We start from the raw sequence: 24118 nt of genomic DNA on the forward strand, positions 1-24118 counted from the left end.
CCTTTTATGGGGCACCTTATCAAACGCCTTTTGGAAATCCAAAAACACCGCATCCACCGGTTCTCCTCCATCAACCGCCCTCGTCACATCTTCATAAAAATCCAACATGTTCGTCAAGCACGACTTTCCCCTCATGAATCCATGCTGCGTCTGATTGATCGAACCATTTCTATCCAGATGCCCTGCTATCTCCTCTTTAATAATGGATTCCAGCATTTTCCCTACTACAGACGTTAAGCTGACCGGCCTATAGTTACTCGCCTTTTGTCTCCTTCCTTTTTTAAACAGCGGCGTAACATTAGCCGTTTTCCAATCAACCGGCACTACCCCAGAATGCAACGAGTTTTGATAAATAATCACTAACGCATCCACTATTACCTCTGACATTTCTTTCAATACCCTGGGATGCATTCCATCCGGACCCGGGGACTTGTCCACCTTCAGTCCCATTAGTCTACCCAGCACTGCCTCTCTGGTAACATTAATCGTATTAAGTATTTCTCCTGCTGCCAACCCTCTATCGTTAATATTTGGCAAACTATTTGTGTCCTCCACCGTGAAGACCAACACAAAAAACGTATTTAAAGACTCAGCCATATCCTCATTTCCCACTATTAACTGCCCCCTCTCGTCCTCCAAGGGTCCAACATTCACTCTAGCCACTCTATTCCTTTTTATATATTTATAAAAACTTTTACTATCATTTTTTATATTAATTGCTAGCCTAGCTTCATAGTCTATCCTTCCTTTCTTTATCGCTTTCTTAGTCTCTCTTTGTTGTTTCTTAAATTTTTCCCAATCACTTGTTTCTCCACTATTTTTGGCCACTCTGTACGCAGCTGTTTTTATTTTAATACTCTCCTTTATTTCCTTCGTTATCCACGGCTGGTTCTCCCTTTTCTTACAATCCTTGTTTTTTGCTGGAATATATTTTTGCTGAGAACTGAAAAGGATCTCCTTAAAAATCCTCCACTGTTCCTCAGCTATCCTACCTGCCAGCCTGCTCTCCCAGTCTACCTTAGCCAATTCATCCCTCATATTCCCTCTGTTCAAACAGAGGACACTGGTTTGAGACCAAACTTTCTCCTCTTCCATCTGAATCAGAAATTCGACCATATTGTGGTCACTAGACCCAAGAGGGTCCTTCACAATAAGATCCTTAATTCTACCTACCTCGTTACACAATACCAGATCCAAAATAGCTCGTTCCCTCGTCGGTTCCGTAACATGCTGTTCAAGGAAACTTGCCTTTATAGGACGGGGTATAGAGTATAAAAGCTGGAGTCTGATGATGCAGCTGTATAGAACGCTGGTTAGGCCACATTTGAAGTACTGCGTCCAGTTCTGGTCGCCGCACTATCAGAAGGACGTGGACGCGTTAGAGAGAGTGCAGAGAAGGTTTACCAGGATGTTGCCTGGTATGGAGGGTCTTAGCTATGAGGAGAGATTGGGTAGACTGGGGTTGTTCTCCCTGGAAAGACGGAGAATGAGGGGAGATCTAATAGAGGTGTACAAGATTATGAAGGGTATAGATAGGGTGAACAGTGGGAAGCTTTTTCCCAGGTCGGAGGTGACGATCACGAGGGGTCACGGGCTCAAGCTGAGAGGGGCGAAGTATAACTCAGACATCAGAGGGACGTTTTTTACACAGAGGGTGGTGGGGGCCTGGAATGCGCTGCCAAGTAGGGTGGTGGAGGCAGGCACGCTGACATCGTTTAAGACTTACCTGAATAGTCACATGAGCAGCCTGGGAATGGAGGGATACAAACGATTGGTCTAGTTGGACCAAGGAGCGGCACAGGCTTGGAGGGCCGAAGGGCCTGTTTCCTGTGCTGTACTGTTCTTTGTTCTTTATTGGTAAAGCTACACTTGCAATACTGTGTACAGTTCTGGTCACCCTATTATAGAAAGGATATTATTAAACTAGAAAGAGTGCAGAAAAGATTTACTAGGGTGGCATGGTAGCACAGTGGTTAGCACTGCTGCTTCACAGCTCCAGGGTCCCGGGTTCGATTCCCGGCTCGGGTCACTGTCTGTGTGGAGTTTGCACATTCTCCTCGTGTCTGCGTGGGTTTCCTCCGGGTACTCCGGTTTCCTCCCACAGTCCAAAGATGTGCGGGTTAGGTTGATTGGCCAGGTTAAAAATTACCCCTTAGAGTCCTGAGATGCGTAGGTTAGAGGGATTAGCGGGTAAAATATGTGGGGGTAGGGCCTGGGTGGGATTGTGGTCGGTGCAGACTCGATGGGCCGAATGGCCTCCTTCTGCACTGTAGGGATTCTATGATTCTATGATGCTACCGGGACTTAATGGTTTGAGTTATAAGGAGAGGCTGAATAGACTATCTAGCTGATCTGTGCCCCTCATTATTTTATAGACCTCTATAATATCACCCCTCAGCCTCCTATGCTCCAGAGAAAAAAGTCCCACAGATCAGCTAGATAGTCAATATCTTTTCCCAAAGGTAGGGGAGTCGAAAACTAGAGGGCACAGGTTTAAGGTGAGATGGGAGAGATACAAAAGGGTCCAGAGGGGCAATTCTTTCACACAGAGGGTGGTGAGTGTCTGGAACAAGCTGCCAGAGGTAGTAGTAGAGGCGGGTACAATTTTATCTTTTAAAAAGCATTTAGATAGTTACATGGGTACGATGGGTATAGAGGGATATGGGTCCAATGCGGGCAATTGGGATTAGTTTAGGGGTTTTAAGAAAAAGGGCAGCATGGACAAGTTGGGCCGAAGGGCCTGTTTCCATGCTGTAAACCTCTCTGACTCTATGACCATTATTTTGCTGTAATGCACTCCAAATAAAACTCAATGTACAATCTTCAATTTTACAATGTTTGAATGTGTGTAAAGTTGACACCCCCAGACCTGCGACCGTTGATTCAAATGATTTTGCAGAGTCGAATGTTTTTGTGCCATGTTTGGATTTCAGAATGTAAATATGCTGAAGAAATGTTATTGTTGCTTTGTGTGTAAATACTTCAGTTTTGTTTGACGACTGGGTAACTGAGGAGGTGCTGGCAGATATTGGTCCCCAGTCCGTGATCCATCATGCACTTTGCGTTCAGGATCAAGAGGAGCGACTGTGACCAAATGAACCATCAAAGGTAGCGCTTGCAAAGCATAATGGGATAGGATGGCCAAGTGTGCGTAAAGACTGAGACAAGCAGGCCGCAGCCTTCGACATCGAGAATATACAAGAAGTAGGCCATCCCCAAGACAATGGACACTCTGTGCTCAAACATACCTGTTCACCAGACAAAGGGGCACTTGATTGGGAGAGGCTGTTTGAGGGTAAATCCACATCTGGCATGTGGGAGTCTTTTAAGGAACAGTTGTTAGGGCTGCAGGATAGGCATGAGCCTGTAAAAAAGAAGGATAGGAAGGGTAGGATTCGAGAACCGTGGATAACCAGGGAAATTGAGGGACTGGTCAAAAAGAAAAGAGAGGCGTATGTTAGGTCCAGGCAGCTAAAAACGGAGGGAGCTCTGGAGGAATACAAAGAAAGTAGGAAAGAACTCAAACGAGAAATTAGAAGGGCAAAAAGGGGTCACAAAATGTTCTTGGCAGACAGGGTTAAGGAGAATCCCAAGGCATTTTATTCATACGTTAGGAACAAAAGGGTTGTCAGGGAAAGAATCAGACCTCTCAGGGACAAAAGTGGGGAATTATGCTTACAGCCCAAAGAAGTAGGGGAGATCCTAAATGAATACTTTGCGTCGGTATTCACAAAGGAGAGGGATGTGTTGACTGGGAGTGTCTCGGAGGGGAGTGTTGAACCGTTGGAGAAAATCTCCATTACAAAGGAGGAAGTGTTAGGTTTGTTAGAGAATATAAAGACTGACAAATCCCCAGGGCCTGATGGAATCCATCCAAGGCTGCTCAGGGAGACGAGAGATGAAATCGCTGGGCCTCTGACGCAAATCTTTGTCTTGTCACTGGACGCAGGTGAGGTCCCAGAGGATTGGAGGATAGCTAATGTGGTCCCGTTATTTAAGAAGGGTAGGAAGGATAACCCGGGTAATTATAGGCCGGTGAGCTTGATGTCCGTGGTGGGGAAGTTGTTGGAGAGGATTCTTAGAGATAGGATGTATGCGCATTTAGAAAGGAATAAACTCATTAACGATAGTCAGCATGGTTTTGTGAGAGGGAGGTCGTGCCTCACTAACCTGGTGGAGTTTTTTGAAGAAGTGACCAAAATGGTTGACGAGGGAAGGGCCGTGGATGTCGTCTATATGGACTTTAGTAAAGCGTTTGACAAAGTCCCTCATGGTAGGCTGGTGAAAAAGGTTGGATCTCATGGGATAAAGGGGGAGGTGGCTAGATGGGTGGAGAACTGGCTTGGTCATAGAAGACAGAGGGTGGTAGTGGAAGGGTCTTTTTCCGGCTGGAGGCCTGTGACTAGTGGTGTTCCGCAGGGCTCTGTATTGGGACCTCTGCTGTTTGTGATTTATATAAACGATCTGGAAGAAGGTGTAACTGGGGTGATCAGTAAGTTTGCAGACGACACAAAATTGGCAGGACTTGCAGATAGTGAGGAACATTGTCAGAGGCTACAGAAGGATATAGATAGGCTGGAAATTTGGGCAAAGAAATGGCAGATGGAGTTCAATCCTGATAAATGCGAAGTGATGCATTTTGGTAGAAATAACGTAGGGGGGAGCTATACGATAAATGGCAGAACCATAAAGGGTGTAGATACGCAGAGGGACCTGGGTGTGCAAGTCCACAGATCCTTGAAAGTGACGTCACAGGTGGAGAAGGTGGTGAAGAAGGCATATGGCATGCTTGCCTTTATAGGACGGGGCATAGAGTATAAAAGTTGGGGTCTGATGTTGCAGATGTATAGAACGTTGGTTCGGCCGCATCTGGACTGCGTCCAGTTCTGGTCGCCACGCTACCAGAAGGACGTGGAGGCTTTGGAGAGAGTGCAGAGGAGGTTTACCAGGATGTTACCTGGTATGGAGGGGCTTAGTTATGAGGAGAGATTGGGTAAACTGGGGTTGTTCTCCCTGGAAAGACGGAGGATGAGGGGAGACTTAATAGAGGTGTATAAAATTATGAAAGGCATAGATAGGGTGAACGGTGGGAAGCTTTTCCCCAGGTCGGTGGTGACGTTCACGAGGGGTCATAGGTTCAAGGTGAGGGGGGGGGGAGGTTTAACACGGATATCAGAAGGACGTATTTTACACAGAGGGTGGTGGGGGCCTTGAATGCGCTGCCAGGCAGGGTGGTGGAGGCGGGCACACTGGGAACGTTTAAAACTTATCTAGACAGCCATATGAACGGAGTGGGAATGGAGGGATACAAAAGAATGGTCTAGTTGGGACCAGGGAGCGGCGCGGGCTTGGAGGGCCGAAGGGCCTGTTCCTGTGCTGTACTGTTCTTTGTTCTTAACCCCTTATTGGGGAGGGGGGGATGTGCCCTACGTGCCTCCAGCACCCACAGGCATTGCTGCTTGGTACACCCCAAAATTGGTGTGGCAGCACCTGATTGGACTCCATCGATCAGGGTGATCGATTAATTGGTCGTGATCGAGGGCCCGCCCCAAAGGACGCGAAATAATCCAGGGATAAAGATGCTGCACAACACAGTGCCAGCAGCAACTCCAGAGACCAATCACCGTGAAGGACCACCCTGGACTCTCCAGAGAAGAAGAAGGAAGAACAGACTCGACCCAGAAGAAGAAGATCAGACCAAAGACCAGACCAGACCAGACCAGACCAAAGACCAGACCAAAGACCAGACCAGACCGAGGAGACTGCAGAGACCCACACGTGGATACTGGCCAATGTCTGCTTGGGTTCCAGTCACTCAAAGTTAAGTAAAAGTCTAGCGTTAAATTTGAAACTTCTGACTATTTTGTAAAAAGTAACTCCAGGAACTGTTATTAACTGTCTGCAGGAATAAATGTTATTTATGAATAAGAAATTGACTGGCAATTTTTTATCCACTGTAAGGGTTAAGAATGATGTGGTAGCCAAGTTCCGCACACACGAGGACGGCCTCAACCGGGATATTGGGTTCATGTCACACTATTTGTAACCCCCACAGAGTTTCACTGGCTGTCTTGTCTGGAGACAATACACATCTTTTTAGCCTGTCTTGATGCTCTCTCCACTCATGTTGTTTTGTTTCTTAAAGACTTGATTAGTTGTAAGTATTCGCATTCCAACCATTATTCATGTAAATTGAGTCTGTGTCTTTATAAGCTCTGTTTGTGAACAGAATTCCCACTCACCTGAAGAAGGGGCTTGCAGCTCCGAAAGCTTGTGTGGCTTTTGCTACCAAATAAACCTGTTGGACTTTAACCTGGTGTTGTTAAACTTCTTACAGGGTTAAGAACACATTGTGGGTGAGGCACAACCCCTGGCTACCCTCCTGCTCTTTATATATGTATAAAAAGCCGTGGGATTTTCCTCAATCCTGCCGGCCAATGATTTTTCATGACCCCTTTTCACTCTCCTTTCTCTTTGCTTAAGTTTCTTTCTGCTTTCCTTGTATTCCACACTTGCTTCGTGTGTTCCCAGCCTCCCAGCTTTGACAAATGATTCCCTTTTTCTCTTCTCTCTGTGCAGATTCTCTCTGTCTAGTCCCAGTCTCAGACTCTCTCTCTGTCTGGACTGATGTCAGACTGTGTGTGAGAGGAATGTTGTGGGTTTGATTTGGGAACTCCCTTGCTGTAGGGGACCGCACCCTCTCTCAGTCTCTCCCTCAGTCTCTCCCACACCCTCTCAGTCTCAGTCACTCCCACACCCTCTCTGTGTTACTCTCAGTCCGGGGATTATGTCCGGAATGTCTCTGAACATTCTCCGCTCTCGGCAGAGACAGAATGGAATTGGCTCCAATAACCTCGCCAAGAGATTTCTCAACCAGGATTTCCAATCGCTGCGGGAACACTGTCTGCAAACTGGCTCTTTATTCCAGGATTCCAGCTTTCCAGCCTCCCCCTCCTCACTGGGATTCAAGGAACTGGCTCCCAACTGCTACAAAACCCGGGATATTGTCTGGAAAAGACCCAGGGTAAGTCCGGGAACAACTTCCAAAACTTAAATCCTGCGGGACATTTCTAACCGAATCCTGCGAAAACTCAACTCTGCTGGAGAGAGAGAGAGAGTCTCCCAGCTTCGAGTCTCTCTGTTAACCAGACAGCTCAGTGTGTGTTAACCAGAGAGAGAGAGAGAGACAGCTCAGTGTGTGTTAACCAGAGAGAGAGAGAGAGACAGCTCAGTGTGTGTTAACCAGAGAGAGAGAGAGAGACAGCTCAGTGTGTGTTAACCAGAGAGAGAGAGAGACAGCTCAGTGTGTGTTAACCAGAGAGAGAGAGAGAGTCTCCCAGCTTCGAGTCTCTGTTAACCAGAGAGAGAGAGACAGCTCAGTGTGTGTTAACCAGAGAGAGAGAGAGAGACAGCTCAGTGTGTGTTAACCAGAGAGAGAGAGAGACAGCTCAGTGTGTGTTAACCCGAGAGAGAGAGACAGCTCAGTGTGTGTTAACCAGAGAGAGAGAGACAGCTCAGTGTGTGTTAACCAGAGAGAGAGAGACAGCTCAGTGTGTGTTAACCAGAGAGAGAGAGAGAGACAGCTCAGTGTGTGTTAACCAGAGAGAGAGAGAGACAGCTCAGTGTGTGTTAACCCGAGAGAGAGAGACAGCTCAGTGTGTGTTAACCAGAGAGAGAGAGAGAGACAGCTCAGTGTGTGTTAACCAGAGAGAGAGAGAGACAGCTCAGTGTGTGTTAACCAGAGAGAGAGAGAGACAGCTCAGTGTGTGTTAACCCGAGAGAGAGAGACAGCTCAGTGTGTGTTAACCAGAGAGAGAGAGACAGCTCAGTGTGTGTTAACCAGAGAGAGAGAGAGACAGCTCAGTGTGTGTTAACCAGAGAGGGAGAGAGAGAGAGAGAGACAGCTCAGTGTGTGTTAACCAGAGAGGGAGAGAGAGAGAGACAGCTCAGTGTGTGTTAACCAGAGAGAGAGAGAGACAGCTCAGTGTGTGTTAACCAGAGAGAGAGAGAGAGAGACAGCTCAGTGTGTGTTAACCAGAGAGAGAGGGACAGCTCAGTGTGTGTTAACCAGAGAGAGAGAGAGAGAGAGACAGCTCAGTGTGTGTTAACCAGAGAGAGAGAGAGAGAGACAGCTCAGCGTGTGTTAACCAGAGAGAGAGAGACAGTTCAGTGTGTGTTAACCAGAGAGAGAGAGAGAGACAGCTCAGTGTGTGTTAACCAGAGAGAGAGAGAGAGACAGCTCAGTGTGTGTTAACCAGAGAGAGAGAGAGAGACAGCTCAGTGTGTGTTAACCAGAGAGAGAGAGACAGTTCAGTGTGTGTTAACCAGAGAGAGAGAGAGACAGCTCAGTGTGTGTTAACCAGAGAGAGAGAGACAGTTCAGTGTGTGTTAACCAGAGAGAGAGAGAGAGAGACAGCTCAGTGTGTGTTAACCAGAGAGAGAGACAGCTCAGTGTGTGTTAACCAGAGAGAGAGAGAGAGACAGCTCAGTGTGTGTTAACCAGAGAGAGAGAGAGACAGCTCAGTGTGTGTTAACCAGAGAGAGAGAGAGAGAGACAGCTCAGTGTGTGTTAACCAGAGAGAGAGACAGCTCAGTGTGTGTTAACCAGAGAGAGAGAGACAGCTCAGTGTGTGTTAACCAGAGAGAGAGAGAGACAGCTCAGTGTGTGTTAACCAGAGAGAGAGAGAGAGACAGCTCAGTGTGTGTTAACCAGAGAGAGAGACAGCTCAGTGTGTGTTAACCAGAGAGAGAGAGAGACAGCTCAGTGTGTGTTAACCAGAGACTGAACAGTGACCCAAGGCTGGAATTGAACCCGGGTCCCTGGCACTGTGAGGCAGCAGTGCTAACCACTGTGTCACCGTGCTGCCCCGGGTCCCTGGCACTGTGAGGCAGCAGTGCTAACCACTGTGCCACCGTGCTGCCCCTTGGAGAGGCAAAGCTTGATCAGGGAGAGTCAGCATGGCTTCGTCAGAGGGAGGTCATGCCTAACAAATCTGATTGAATTTTGTGAGGAGGTGACCAGGTGTGTAGATGAGGGGAGTGCAGTCGATGTAGTTTATGTGGATTTCAGCAAAGCCTTTAACAAGGTCCCACATGGGAGACTTGTAAAGAAGGTCGTGCCTCACAAACCTTATTGAGTTATTTGAGAAGGTGACCAAAGAGGTGGATGAGGGTAAAGCGGTTGATGTGGTGTATGTGGATTTCAGCAAAGCGCTTGATAAGGTTCCCCATGGTAGGCTTTTGCAGAAAATACGGACACATGGGATTGAGGGTGATTTAGTGGTTTGGATCAGGAATTGGCTAGCTGTAAGAAAACAGAGGGTGGTGGTTGATGGGAAATATTCATCCTGGAGTTCAGTTACTAGTGGTGTACCGCAACGATCTGTTTTGGGGCCACTGCTGTTTGTCATTTTTATTAATGACCTGGATGAGGGCGTGGAAGGATGGATTAGTAAATTTGCAGATGACACTAAAGTCGGTGGAGTTGTCGACAGTGCGGAGGGAAGTGGCAGGTTACAGAGGGACATAGATAAGCTGCAGAGCTGGGCTGAGAGGTGGCAAGTGGAGTTTAATGTGGAAAAGTGTGAGGTGATTCACTTTGGAAGGAGTAACAGGAATACAGAGTACTGGGCTAATGGTAAGATACTTGGTAGTGTGGATGAACAGAGGGATCTGGGTGTCCATGTGCATAGATCTCTGAACGCTGGCACCCAGGTTGATAGGGTTGTTAAGAAGGCGTACGGTGTGTTAGCTTTTATTGGTAGAGGGATTGAGTTTCGGAGCCAGGAGGTCATGCTGCAACTGTACAAAACTCTGGTGCGGCCGCATTTGGAGTATTGCGTACAGTTCTGGTCGCCGTATTATAGGAAAGATGTGGAAGTGTTGGAAAGGATGCAGAGGAGATTTACCAGGATGCTGCCTGGTATGGTGGGAAAATCGTATGAGGAAAAGCTGAGGGGCTTGAGGTTGTTTTCGTTAGAGAGAAGAAGGTTAAGAGGTGACTTAATAGAGGCATACAAGATGATCAGAGGATTAGATAGGGTGGACAGTGAGAGCCTTTTTCCTCGGATGATGTTGGCTAGCACGAGGGGACATAGCTTTAAATTGAGGGGTGATAGATATAGGACAGACGTTAGAGGTAGGTTCTTTACTCAGAGAGTAGTAAGGGCGTGGAATGCCCTGCCTGCAGCAGTAGTGGACTCGTCAACGTTGAGAGCATTCAAATGGTTATTGGATAAACATATGGATGATATTGGAATAGTGTAGATTAGAGGGGCTTTAGATTGGTTCCACTGGTCGGCGCAACATCGAGGGCCGAAGGGCCTGTACTGCGCTGTAATGTTCTATGTTCTATGTTCTAAATTCACATGGGATCGAGGGCAATTTGATAAAGTGGATTCAAAATTGACTATCAGTCTAAACTGATAGCCAGGTTCCGCACACACGAGGACGGCCTCAACCGGGATCATGTCACACTATCTGTAACCCCCACAACTTGCCTGGACTTGCAAAATCTCACTAACTGTCCTGTCTGGAGACAATACACATCTCTTTAACCTGTGCTTAACCCTCTCTCCACTCACATTGTCTGTACCTTTAAGACTTGATTACCTGTAAAGACTCGCATTCCAACCATTATTCTGTAGATTGAGGTTGTGTCTTTGTGCCCTGTTTGCTGTTTATGAGCAGAACTCCCACCCACCTGACGAAGGAGCAGCGCTCCGAAAGCTAGTGGCGTTTGCTACCAAATAAACCTGTTGGGCTTGAACCTGGTGTTGTGAGATTTCTTATGGGGGAGGTGCCAGACGCCTGGAGAACAACTGATGTGGTTCCACTATTCAACAAGGGTTATAGAGATAAACCAGGGAACTACAGACCAGTGAGTCTCACATCAGTGGTAGGGAAACTACTGGAGAAACTTCTGACGGTGAGCTTCTGTCTCTACTTAGCACATAGAAGAATTCCAACAGTGCAGAAGGAGGCCATTCGGCCCATCAAGTTTCCACTGACCACAATCCCACCCAGGCCCTATCACCTAACCCCATGCATTTACCTGAGCTAATCCCCCAGGCATTAAGGGGCAATTTAGCACGGCCAATCCACCGAACCTGCACATCTTTGGACTGTGGGAGGAAACCGGAGCACCCGGAGGAAACCCATGCAGACATGGGGAGAACGTGCATACTCCACACAAACAGTGACCCAAGGCTGGAATTGAACCTGGGTCCCTGGCACTGTGAGACAGCAGTGTGAACCCACTGTGTCACCGTGCTGCCCCGGGTCCCTGGCTCTGTGAGGCAGCAGTGTGAACCCACTGTGTCACCGTGCTGCCCCGGGTCCCTGGCTCTGTGAGGGAGCAGTGCTAACCCACTGTGTCACCGTGCTGCCCCGGGTCCCTGGCTCTGTGAGGGAGCAGTGCTAACCCACTGTGCCACCGTGCTGCCCCGGGTCCCTGGCTCTGTGAGACAGCAGTGCTAACCACTGTGCCACCGTGCTGCCCCGGGTCCCTGGCACTGTGAGGGAGCAGTGCTAACCACTGTGTCACCGTGCTGCCCCGGGTCCCTGGCTCTGTGAGACAGCAGTGCTAACCACTGTGTCACCGTGCTGCCCCGGGTCCCTGGCACTGTGAGACAGCAGTGCTAACCACTGTGCCACCGTGCTGCCCCTTGGAGAGGCAAAGCTTGATCAGGGATAGTCAGCATGGCTTCGTCAGAGGGAGGTCATGCCTAACAAATCTGATTGAATATTTTGAGGAGGTGACCAGGTGTGTGGACGAGGGTAGTGCAGTCGATGTAGTTTATGTGGATTTCAGCAAAACCTTTGACAAGGTTCCACATGGGAGACTTGTAAAGAAGGTAAATTCACATGGGATACAGAGTAATTTGATAAAGTGGATTCAAAATTGGCTCAGTTTTGTGTCTCTGTGCCCTGTTTGAGAGCAGATTTCCATTCCATCTGACGAAGGAGCAGTGCTCCGAAAGCGAATGGTATTTCCTACCAAATAAACCTGTTGGACTTTAACCTGGTGTTGTTAAAACTCTTACTCAGTTGTAGGAGACAGAGGGTGATGTCAGAAGGCTGCTTCAGTGACTGGAATCCAGTGACCAGTGGTGTACCACAGGGATCCGTGCTGGGCCCCCTATTGTTCATCATTTATATAAATGACATTGGTGACTATGTGGGGGTGGGATCAGTAAGTTTGTCGATGACACAAAGATTGACCGGGTGGTTAACAGTGAGGTGGAGTGTCTTGGGCTACAAGGAGATATAGACGGAATGGTCAAATGGGCAGAGAGTAATGGTTAATGGATATTTTTCAGGCTGGCGGAAGGTTCTTGTGGAATTCTCCAGGGATTGGTACTGGGACCTTTGCTTTTTCTGATATAGAACAGCACAGCAACAGGCCCTTCGGCCCATTACAGCACAGGAACAGGCCCTTTGGGCCATTACAGCACAGGCACAGGCCCTTCGGCCCATTACAGCACAGCAACAGGCCCTTCGGCCCATTACAGCACAGGAACAGGCCCTTTGGGCCATTACAGCACAGGCACAGGCCCTTCGGCCCATTACAGCACAGCAACAGGCCCTTCGGCCCATTACAGCACAGGAACAGGCCCTTTGGGCCATTACAACACAGGCACAGGCCCTTCGGCCCATTACAGCACAGCAACAGGCCCTTCAGCCCATTACAGCACAGCAACAGGCCCTTCAGCCCATTACAGCACAGCAACAGGCCCTTCGGCCCATTACAGCACAGGAACAGGCCCTTTGGCCCATTACAGCACAGGAACAGGCCCTTTGGCCCATTACAGCACAGCAACAGGCCCTTCGGCCCATTACAGCACAGGAACAGGCCCTTTGGGCCATTACAGCACAGGCACAGGCCCTTCGGCCCATTACAGCACAGGCCCTTCGGCCCATTACAGCACAGGAACAGGCCCTTCGGCCCATTACAGCACAGGAACAGGCCCTTCGGCCCATTACAGCACAGGAACAGGCCCTTCGGCCCATTACAGCACAGGAACAGGCCCTTCGGCCCATTACAACACAGGAACAGGCCCTTTGGCCCATTACAGCACAGGAACAGGCCCTTTGGCCCATTACAGCACAGGCACAGGCCCTTCGGCCCATTACAGCACAGGAACAGGCCCTTCGGCCCATTACAGCACAGGAACAGGCCCTTTGGCCCATTACAGCACAGGAACAGGCCCTTTGGCCCATTACAGCACAGGAACAGGCCCTTTGGCCCATTACAGCACAGGAACAGGCCCTTCGGCCCATTACAGCACAGGCACAGGCCCTTCGGCCCATTACAGCACAGGAACAGGCCCTTCGGCCCATTACAGCACAGGAACAGGCCCTTTGGGCCATTACAGCACAGGCACAGGCCCTTCGGCCCATTACAGCACAGGCCCTTCGGCCCATTACAGCACAGGAACAGGCCCTTCGGCCCATTACAGCACAGGAACAGGCCCTTCGGCCCATTACAGCACAGGAACAGGCCCTTCGGCCCATTACAGCACAGGGACAGGCCCTTCGGCCCATTACATAGAACATAGAACATAGAACATAGAACATTACAGCGCAGAACAGGCCCTTCGGCCCACGATGTTGCACCGACCAGTTAAAAAAAACTGTGACCCTCCAACCTAAACCAATTTCTTTTCGTCCATGAACCTATCTACGGATCTCTTAAACGCCCCCAAACTAGGCGCATTTACTACTGATGCTGGCAGGGCATTCCAATCCCTCACCACCCTCTGGGTAAAGAACCTACCCCTGACATCGGTTCTATAACTACCCCCCCTCAATTTAAAGCCATGCCCCCTCGTGCTGGATTTCTCCATCAGAGGAAAAAGGCTATCACTATCCACCCTATCTAAACCTCTAATCATCTTATATGTTTCAATAAGATCCCCTCTTAGCCGCCGCCTTTCCAGCGAAAACAATCCCAAATCCCTCAGCCTCTCCTCATAGGATCTCCCCTCCATACCAGGCAACATCCTGGTAAACCTCCTCTGCACCCTCTCCAAAGCCTCCACATCCTTCCTGTAATGTGGGGACCAGAACTGCACACAGTACTCCAAGTGCGGCCGCACCAGAGTTGTGTACAGTTGCAACATAACGCCACGACTCCTAAATTCAATCCCCCTACCAATAAACGCCAAGACACCATATGCCTTCTTAACAACCCTATCTACTTGATTCCCAACCTTCAGGGATCTATGCACACATACACCTAGATCCCTCTGCTCCTCCACACTACTCAAAGTCCTCCCGTTAGCCCTATACTCAACACATCTGTTATTCCTACCAAAGTGAATTACCTCACACTTCTCCGCATTAAACTCCATCCGCCACCTCTCGGCCCAACTTTGCAACCTGTCTAAGTCTTCCTGCAAACTACGACACCCTTCCTCACTGTCTACCACACCACCGACTTTGGTGTCATCAGCAAATTTGCTAATCCACCCAACTATACCCTCATCCAGATCATTAATAAATATTACAAACAGCAGTGGCCCCAAAACAGATCCCTGAGGTACACCACTTGTAACCGCACTCCATGATGAATATTTACTATCAACCACCACCCTCTGTTTCCTATCCGCTAGCCAATTCCTGATCCAATTTCAGCACAGGGACAGGCCCTTCGGCCCATTATTCATGTGCTTATCTAAACACCCCTTAAACGCCCCTATCGTATCAGCCGACACCATCACTTGAATGTGAGAGGGGAGAGATACAGAAGTGTCCAGAGGGGCAATTGTGTCACACAGAGGGTGGTGAGTGTCTGGAACAAGTTGCCAGAGGTAGTAGTAGAGGCGGGTACAATTTTATCTTTTAAAAAGCATTTAGACAGTTACATGGGTACGATGGGTATAGAGGGATATGAGCCAAATGCGGGCAATTGGGATTAGCTTAGGGGTTTAAAAATAAAGGGCGGCATGGACAAGTTGGGCCGAAGGGCCTGTTTCCATGCTGTAAACCTCTGACCACTCCTGGCAGTGTGTTCCAGACTCCTCCCACTCTCTGTATCAAACACCTGCCCCTCACCTCTCCTTTGAACTTCCCCCCCCTCAGTATGAAAGACATGCTGGTGAGGTGCATTGGCCACGTGAAATTCTCACCCTAAGCTGCATATCCCCTGGTATAAATTCATGATCCGGATCCTGGTGCGCAGGGGACAATTTCAATTTGGAGTGGAATTCCCCAGGGATCCGTACTGGGACCCGAGCTTTTCCCAATTTATATTAATGATCTAGATCTTGGTATGCAGGGGACAACTTCAGAGTTTGTGAATGATACAAAACTTGTGAAGAGGACAGTGTAGAAATTCCAAACGACAGAGACAGGTCAGTGGGGTGGTCAGAGAGAAGGCAGTGAAGCCCAGTATGGAGTAATGTGACGTCATGCATTTTGTCAGGAAGGACATGCAGAGTATAAAAGCAGCGTTCAGATTTTTAAAGGGGGCAGGAGCAGAGGGAGCTGGGTGTATCTGTGCAGAGATCAGTGAAGGTGGCAGGACAGGTGGAGAGAGCAGTTCATAAAGCATTCTGAGCTTTATTAATAGAGGCTCAGAGTACAAGAACAAGGAGGTTATACTGAACTTATACAAGACACCAGTTAGACCTCAGCTGAAACATTGAGTGCAGTTCTGGGCGCCGCACTGTAGGGAGGATGTGAACACGTTGGAGAGAGTGCAGAAGAGTTTAAAGTTTATTTATTAGTGTCACAGGTAGGCTTAAATTAACACTGCAATGAAGTTACTGTGAAAATCCCCTGGTTGCCACACTCCGGCGCCTGTTCGGGTACACTGAGGGAGAATTTAGCATGGCCAATGAACCTTAACCAGCACGTCTTTCAGACTGTGGGAGGAAACCGGAGCACCCGGAGGAAACCCACGCAGACACGGGGAGAAGGTGCAAACTCCACACAGACAGTGACCCAAGCCGGGAATTGAACCCGGGTCCCTGGTGCTGTGAGGCGGCAGTGCTAACCACTGTGACACCTCCACTAACTAACTCCTCATTGTCAGAGGTTGACAAGGACGGTTGCAGAATCATTGGAAGCAGAGAGTAAAGGGCTAATGGATGTTTTTCAGGCTGGAGGAAGATTCTTGTGGAGTTCCCCAGGGATTGGTACTGGGACATTTCATTTTCCTGAGATAGAACAGTACAGGAGCAGGCCCATGGTGGCACCGCTGCCTCACAGCTTGGGTCACTGTCTGTGCTGAATTTGCACATTCTCCCCGTGTCTGCATGGGTTTCCGCCAGGTGCTCCAATTTCCTGTGCAGGTTCGGTGGATTGGCTAAATTGCCCCTTATTGTCCCAAGATTAGGGGATTAGTGGGGTGACCCTGGGGAAGAGTTGGTGCAGACCTGATGGGCCGAATGGCCTCCTTCTGCACAAGTCTTTGGTTCTCGATCTGAGTGCAGTCACTGGGAGTGCAGTCATGTTTACTGCGCTCCGAATCCTCCAATCCGTCAAACAGCAATGCCTGAAAGACTGCCCCCCCCAACCCAACTTTCTGTGGGGTTAACATCAGCCGTGTGTGAAGCAGAGCTGAGACCCAGGTATCAGGCGTTTCGGAGAGAGTACTTTTACAGAGAGCGCTGGTTTCAACATGTTTCCAACAAGAATGTTGCCTCAATTGGAAACAGAAACCACACCCACATCTGGTGAAAGGGAGCCTGGAGCCAGAGACAAAAAACCTGTTCTAACAGGAGCAGAGAACCAGCAAGTTCCCGAAAATCCGCAGGAAGCTCGTTCCCTGAGATCCGCACTGCCAAGTTCACTCTGGAAAGACTATGTTCAAACGGAACTTCCCCACACAGTGAATACAAACCGGCAGTGGAACAGACTGAAACCCACACAACATACACCGCCCACTTTACCTCACTGTTATACAGCGACAGACCCATCCCCACAAGTACTGTACCCCAGTGTTATACAGCGACAGACCCATCCCCACCAGTACTTTACCCCAGTGTTACACAGTGACAGACCCATCCCCACCAGTACTGTACCCCAGTGTTACACAGTGACAGACCCGTCCCCACCAGTACTGTACCCCAGTGTTATACAGCGACAGACCCGTCCCCACCAGTACTGTACCCCAGTGTTATACAGTGACAGACCCATCCCCACCAGTACTGTACCCCAGTGTTATACAGTGACAGACCCCGTCCCCACCAGTACTGTACCCCAGTGTTATACAGCGACAGAGCCATCCCCACCAGTACTGTACCCCAGTGTTATACAGTGACAGACCCATCCCCACCAGTACTGTACCACAGTGTTATACAGTGACAGACCCGTCTCCACCAGTACTGTACCCCAGTGTTATACAGTGACAGACCCGTCCCCACCAGTACTGTACCCCAGTGTTATACAGTGACAGACCCATCCCCACCAGTACTGTACCCCAGTGTTATACAGTGACATACCCGTCTCCACCAGTACTGTACCCCAGTGTTATACAGTGACAGACCCGTCCCCACCAGTACTGTACCCCAGTGTTATACAGTGACAGACCCGTCTCCACCAGTACTGTACCCCAGTGTTATACAGTGACAGACCCGTCCCCAGCAGTACTGTACCCCAGTGTTATACAGCGACAGACCCGTCCCCACCAGTACTGTACCCCAGTGTTATACAGTGACAGACCCGTCCCCACCAGTACTGTACCCCAGTGTTACACAGTGACAGACTCATCCCCACCTGTACTGTACCCCAGTGTTACACAGTGACAGACCCGTCCCCACCAGTACTGTACCCCAGTGTTATACAGTGACAGACCCGTCCCCACCAGTACTGTACCCCAGTGTTATACAGTGACAGACCCATCCCCACCAGTACTGTACCCCAGTGTTATACAGTGACAGACCCGTCCCCACCAGTACTGTACCCCAGTGTTATACAGTGACAGACCCGTCTCCACCAGTACTGTACCCCAGTGTTATACAGTGACAGACCCGTCTCCACCAGTACTGTACCCCAGTGTTATACAGCGACAGACCCATCCCCACCAGTACTGTACCCCAGTGTTATACAGCGACAGACCTGTCCCCACCAGTAATGTACCCCAGTGTTATACAGTGACAGACCCGTCTCCACCAGTACTGTACCCCAGTGTTATACGGTGACAGACCCATCCCCACCAGTACTGTACCCCAGTGTTATACAGTGACAGACCCATCCCCAGCAGTACTGTATCCCAGTGTTATACAGCGACAGACCCATCCCCACCAGTACTGTACCCCAGTGTTATACAGTGACAGACCCGTCTCCACCAGTACTGTACCCCAGTGTTATACAGTGACAGACCCGTCCCCACCAGTACTGTATCCCAGTGTTACACAGTGACAGACCCGTCCCCACCAGTGCTGTACCCCAGTGTTACACAGTGACAGACCCATCCCCACCAGTACTGTACCCCAGTGTTATACAGTGACAGACCCGTCCTCACCAGTACTGTACCCCAGTGTTACACAGTGACAGACCCGTCCCCACCAGTGCTGTACCCCAGTGTTACACAGTGACAGACCCGTCCCCACCAGTACTGTACCCCAGTGTTATACAGTGACAGACCCGTCCCCACCAGTACTGTACCCCAGTGTTATACAGTGACAGACCCGTCCCCACCAGTACTGTACCCCAGTGTTATACAGTGACAGACCCGTCCCCACCAGTACTGTACACCAGTGTTATACAGTGACAGACCCGTCCCCACCAGTACTGTACCCCAGTGTTATACAGTGACAGACCCGTCCCCACCAGTACTGTGCTCCAGTGTTATACAGTGACAGACACGTCCCCACCAGTACTGTACCCCAGTGTTATACAGTGACAGACCCGTCCCCACCAGTACTGTACCCCAGTGTTATACAGCGACAGACCCATCCCTACCAGTATTGTACCCCAGTGTTATACAGTGACAGACCCGTCCCCACCAGTACTGTACCCCAGTGTTACACAGTGACAGACCCATCCCCACCAGTACTGTACCCCAGTGTTATACAGTGACAGACCCGTCTCCACCAGTACTGTACCCCAGTGTTAAACAGCGACAGAGCCATCCCCACCAGTACTGTACCCCAGTGTTATACAGTGACAGACCCATCCCCACCAGTACTGTACCCCAGTGTTATACAGTGACAGACCCGTCCCCACCAGTACTGTACCCCAGTGTTATACAGTGACAGACCCATCCCCACCAGTACTGTACCACAGTGTTATACAGTGACAGACCCGTCTCCACCAGTACTGTACCCCAGTGTTATACAGTGACAGACCCATCCCCACCAGTACTGTACCACAGTGTTATACAGTGACAGACCCGTCCCCACCAGTACTGTACCCCAGTGTTATACAGTGACAGACCCATCCCCACCAGTACTGTACCCCAGTGTTATACAGTGACAGACCCGTCCCCAGCAGTACTGTACCCCAGTGTTATACAGTGACAGACTCATCCCCACCTGTACTGTACCCCAGTGTTATACAGTGACAGACCCGTCCCCACCAGTACTGTACCCCAGTGTTACACAGTGACAGACCCGTCCCCACCAGTACTGTACCCCAGTGTTATACAGTGACAGACCCATCCCCACCAGTACTGTACCCCAGTGTTACACAGTGACAGACCCATCCCCACCAGTACTGTACCCCAGTGTTATACAGTGACAGACCCGTCCCCACCAGTACTGTACCCCAGTGTTACACAGTGACAGACCCATCCCCACCAGTACTGTACCCCAGTGTTACACAGTGACAGACCCATCCCCACCAGTACTGTACCCCAGTGTTACACAGTGACAGACCCGTCCCCACCAGTACTGTACCCCAGTGTTACACAGTGACAGACCCATCCCCACCAGTACTGTACCCCAGTGTTACACAGTGACAGACCCGTCCCCACCAGTGCTGTACCCCAGTGTTACACAGTGACAGACCCATCCCCACCAGTACTGTACCCCAGTGTTATACAGTGACAGACCCGTCCCCACCAGTACTGTACCCCAGTGTTATACAGTGACAGACCCGTCCCCACCAGTACTGTACCCCAGTGTTACACAGTGACAGACCCGTCCCCACCAGTACTGTACCCCAGTGTTATACAGTGACAGACCCGTCCCCATCAGTACTGTACCCCAGTGTTACACAGTGACAGACCCGTCCCCACCAGTACTGTACCCCAGTGTTATACAGTGACAGACCCGTCCCCATCAGTACTGTACCCCAGTGTTATACAGTGACAGACCCGTCCCCACCAGTACTGTACCCCAGTGTTATACAGTGACAGACCCGTCCCCACCAGTACTGTACCCCAGTGTTATACAGTGACAGACCCATCCCCACCAGTACTGTACCCCAGTGTTATACAGTGACAGACCCGTCCCCATCAGTACTGTACCCCAGTGTTATACAGTGACAGACGCGTCCCCACCAGTACTGTACACCAGTGTTATACAGTGACAGACCCGTCCCCATCAGTACTGTACCCCAGTGTTATACAGTGACAGACCCGTCCCCACCAGTACTGTACCCCAGTGTTATACAGTGACAGACCCGTCCCCACCAGTACTGTACCCCAGTGTTATACAGTGACAGACCCGTCTCCACCAGTACTGTACCCCAGTGTTATACAGTGACAGACCCGTCTCCACCAGTACTGTACCCCAGTGTTATACAGCGACAGACCCATCCCCACCAGTACTGTACCCCAGTGTTATACAGCGACAGACCTGTCCCCACCAGTAATGTACCCCAGTGTTATACAGTGACAGACCCGTCCCCACCAGTAATGTACCCCAGTGTTATACAGTGACAGACCCGTCTCCACCAGTACTGTACCCCAGTGTTATACAGCGACAGACCCATCCCCACCAGTACTGTACCCCAGTGTTATACAGCGACAGACCTGTCCCCACCAGTAATGTACCCCAGTGTTATACAGTGACAGACCCGTCTCCACCAGTACTGTACCCCAGTGTTATACAGTGACAGACCCGTCCCCACCAGTACTGTACCCCAGTGTTATACAGTGACAGACCCGTCTCCACCAGTACTGTACCCCAGTGTTAAACAGCGACAGAGCCATCCCCACCAGTACTGTACCCCAGTGTTATACAGTGACAGACCCATCCCCACCAGTACTGTACCCCAGTGTTATACAGTGACAGACCCGTCCCCACCAGTACTGTACCCCAGTGTTATACAGTGACAGACCCATCCCCACCAGTACTGTACCACAGTGTTATACAGTGACAGACCCGTCTCCACCAGTACTGTACCCCAGTGTTATACAGTGACAGACCCATCCCCACCAGTACTGTACCACAGTGTTATACAGTGACAGACCCGTCCCCACCAGTACTGTACCCCAGTGTTATACAGTGACAGACCCATCCCCACCAGTACTGTACCCCAGTGTTATACAGTGACAGACCCGTCCCCAGCAGTACTGTACCCCAGTGTTATACAGTGACAGACTCATCCCCACCTGTACTGTACCCCAGTGTTATACAGTGACAGACCCGTCCCCACCAGTACTGTACCCCAGTGTTACACAGTGACAGACCCGTCCCCACCAGTACTGTACCCCAGTGTTATACAGTGACAGACCCATCCCCACCAGTACTGTACCCCAGTGTTACACAGTGACAGACCCATCCCCACCAGTACTGTACCCCAGTGTTATACAGTGACAGACCCGTCCCCACCAGTACTGTACCCCAGTGTTACACAGTGACAGACCCATCCCCACCAGTACTGTACCCCAGTGTTACACAGTGACAGACCCATCCCCACCAGTACTGTACCCCAGTGTTACACAGTGACAGACCCGTCCCCACCAGTACTGTACCCCAGTGTTACACAGTGACAGACCCATCCCCACCAGTACTGTACCCCAGTGTTACACAGTGACAGACCCGTCCCCACCAGTGCTGTACCCCAGTGTTACACAGTGACAGACCCATCCCCACCAGTACTGTACCCCAGTGTTATACAGTGACAGACCCGTCCCCACCAGTACTGTACCCCAGTGTTATACAGTGACAGACCCGTCCCCACCAGTACTGTACCCCAGTGTTACACAGTGACAGACCCGTCCCCACCAGTACTGTACCCCAGTGTTATACAGTGACAGACCCGTCCCCATCAGTACTGTACCCCAGTGTTACACAGTGACAGACCCGTCCCCACCAGTACTGTACCCCAGTGTTATACAGTGACAGACCCGTCCCCATCAGTACTGTACCCCAGTGTTATACAGTGACAGACCCGTCCCCACCAGTACTGTACCCCAGTGTTATACAGTGACAGACCCGTCCCCACCAGTACTGTACCCCAGTGTTATACAGTGACAGACCCATCCCCACCAGTACTGTACCCCAGTGTTATACAGTGACAGACCCGTCCCCATCAGTACTGTACCCCAGTGTTATACAGTGACAGACCCGTCCCCACCAGTACTGTACACCAGTGTTATACAGTGACAGACCCGTCCCCATCAGTACTGTACCCCAGTGTTATACAGTGACAGACCCGTCCCCACCAGTACTGTACCCCAGTGTTATACAGTGACAGACCCGTCCCCACCAGTACTGTACCCCAGTGTTATACAGTGACAGACCCGTCCCCACCAGTACTGTACCCCAGTGTTATACAGTGACAGACCCGTCTCCACCAGTACTGTACCCCAGTGTTATACAGTGACAGACCCGTCTCCACCAGTACTGTACCCCAGTGTTATACAGCGACAGACCCATCCCCACCAGTACTGTACCCCAGTGTTATACAGCGACAGACCTGTCCCCACCAGTAATGTACCCCAGTGTTATACAGTGACAGACCCGTCCCCACCAGTAATGTACCCCAGTGTTATACAGTGACAGACCCGTCTCCACCAGTACTGTACCCCAGTGTTATACAGCGACAGACCCATCCGCACCAGTACTGTACCCCAGTGTTATACAGCGACAGACCTGTCCCCACCAGTAATGTACCCCAGTGTTATACAGTGACAGACCCGTCTCCACCAGTACTGTACCCCAGTGTTATACAGTGACAGACCCGTCCCCACCAGTACTGTACCCCAGTGTTATACAGTGACAGACCCGTCCCCACCAGTACTGTACCCCAGTGTTACACAGTGACAGACCCGTCCCCACCAGTACTGTACCCCAGTGTTATACAGTGACAGACCCGTCCCCACCAGTACTGTACCCCAGTGTTATACAGTGACAGACCCGTCCCCACCAGTACTGTACCCCAGTGTTATACAGTGACAGACCCGTCCCCACCAGTACTGTACCCCAGTGTTATACAGCGACAGACCTGTCCCCACCAGTACTGTACCCCAGTGTTATACAGCGACAGACCTGTCCCCACCAGTAATGTACCCCAGTGTTATACAGTGACAGACCCGTCTCCACCAGTACTGTACCCCAGTGTTATACAGTGACAGACCCGTCTCCACCAGTACTGTACCCCAGTGTTATACGGTGACAGACCCATCCCCACCAGTACTGTACCCCAGTGTTATACAGTGACAGACCCATCCCCAGCAGTACTGTATCCCAGTGTTATACAGCGACAGACCCATCCCCACCAGTACTGTACCCCAGTGTTATACAGTGACAGACCCGTCCCCACCAGTACTGTACCCCAGTGTTATACAGTGACAGACCCATCCCCACCAGTACTGTATCCCAGTGTTATACAGCGACAGACCCGTCCCCACCAGTACTGTACCCCAGTGTTATACAGTGACAGACCCGTCCCCACCAGTACTGTACCCCAGTGTTACACAGTGACAGACCCGTCCCCACCAGTACTGTACACCAGTGTTATACAGTGACAGACCCGTCCCCACCAGTACTGTACCCCAGTGTTATACAGTGACAGACCCGTCCCCACCAGTACTGTACCCCAGTGTTATACAGTGACAGACCCGTCCCCACCAGTACTGTACCCCAGTGTTATACAGCGACAGACCTGTCCCCACCAGTACTGTACCCCAGTGTTATACAGCGACAGACCTGTCCCCACCAGTAATGTACCCCAGTGTTATACAGTGACAGACCCGTCTCCACCAGTACTGTACCCC

General features: G+C 50.4%; 1 protein-coding gene across 1 annotated transcript in view; it reads left to right on the top strand.

Annotated features, from left to right (window-relative positions):
• Positions 1–6722: 6722 nt before the first annotated feature.
• Positions 6723–24118, top strand: part of LOC144487915 (calpain-2 catalytic subunit-like) — a 76725-nt gene continuing 59329 nt past the window's right edge. Inside the window, exon 1 of the mRNA XM_078205961.1 lies at positions 6723–7024. Within this exon, the coding sequence (XP_078062087.1) occupies positions 6788–7024 (237 nt within the window). The 5' untranslated portion in view covers positions 6723–6787. The remainder of the gene's footprint in view (positions 7025–24118) is intronic.

The sequence above is a fragment of the Mustelus asterias genome, unplaced genomic scaffold (assembly GCF_964213995.1).
Source record: "Mustelus asterias unplaced genomic scaffold, sMusAst1.hap1.1 HAP1_SCAFFOLD_1129, whole genome shotgun sequence".
NCBI classification, from domain to species: domain Eukaryota; kingdom Metazoa; phylum Chordata; class Chondrichthyes; order Carcharhiniformes; family Triakidae; genus Mustelus; species Mustelus asterias.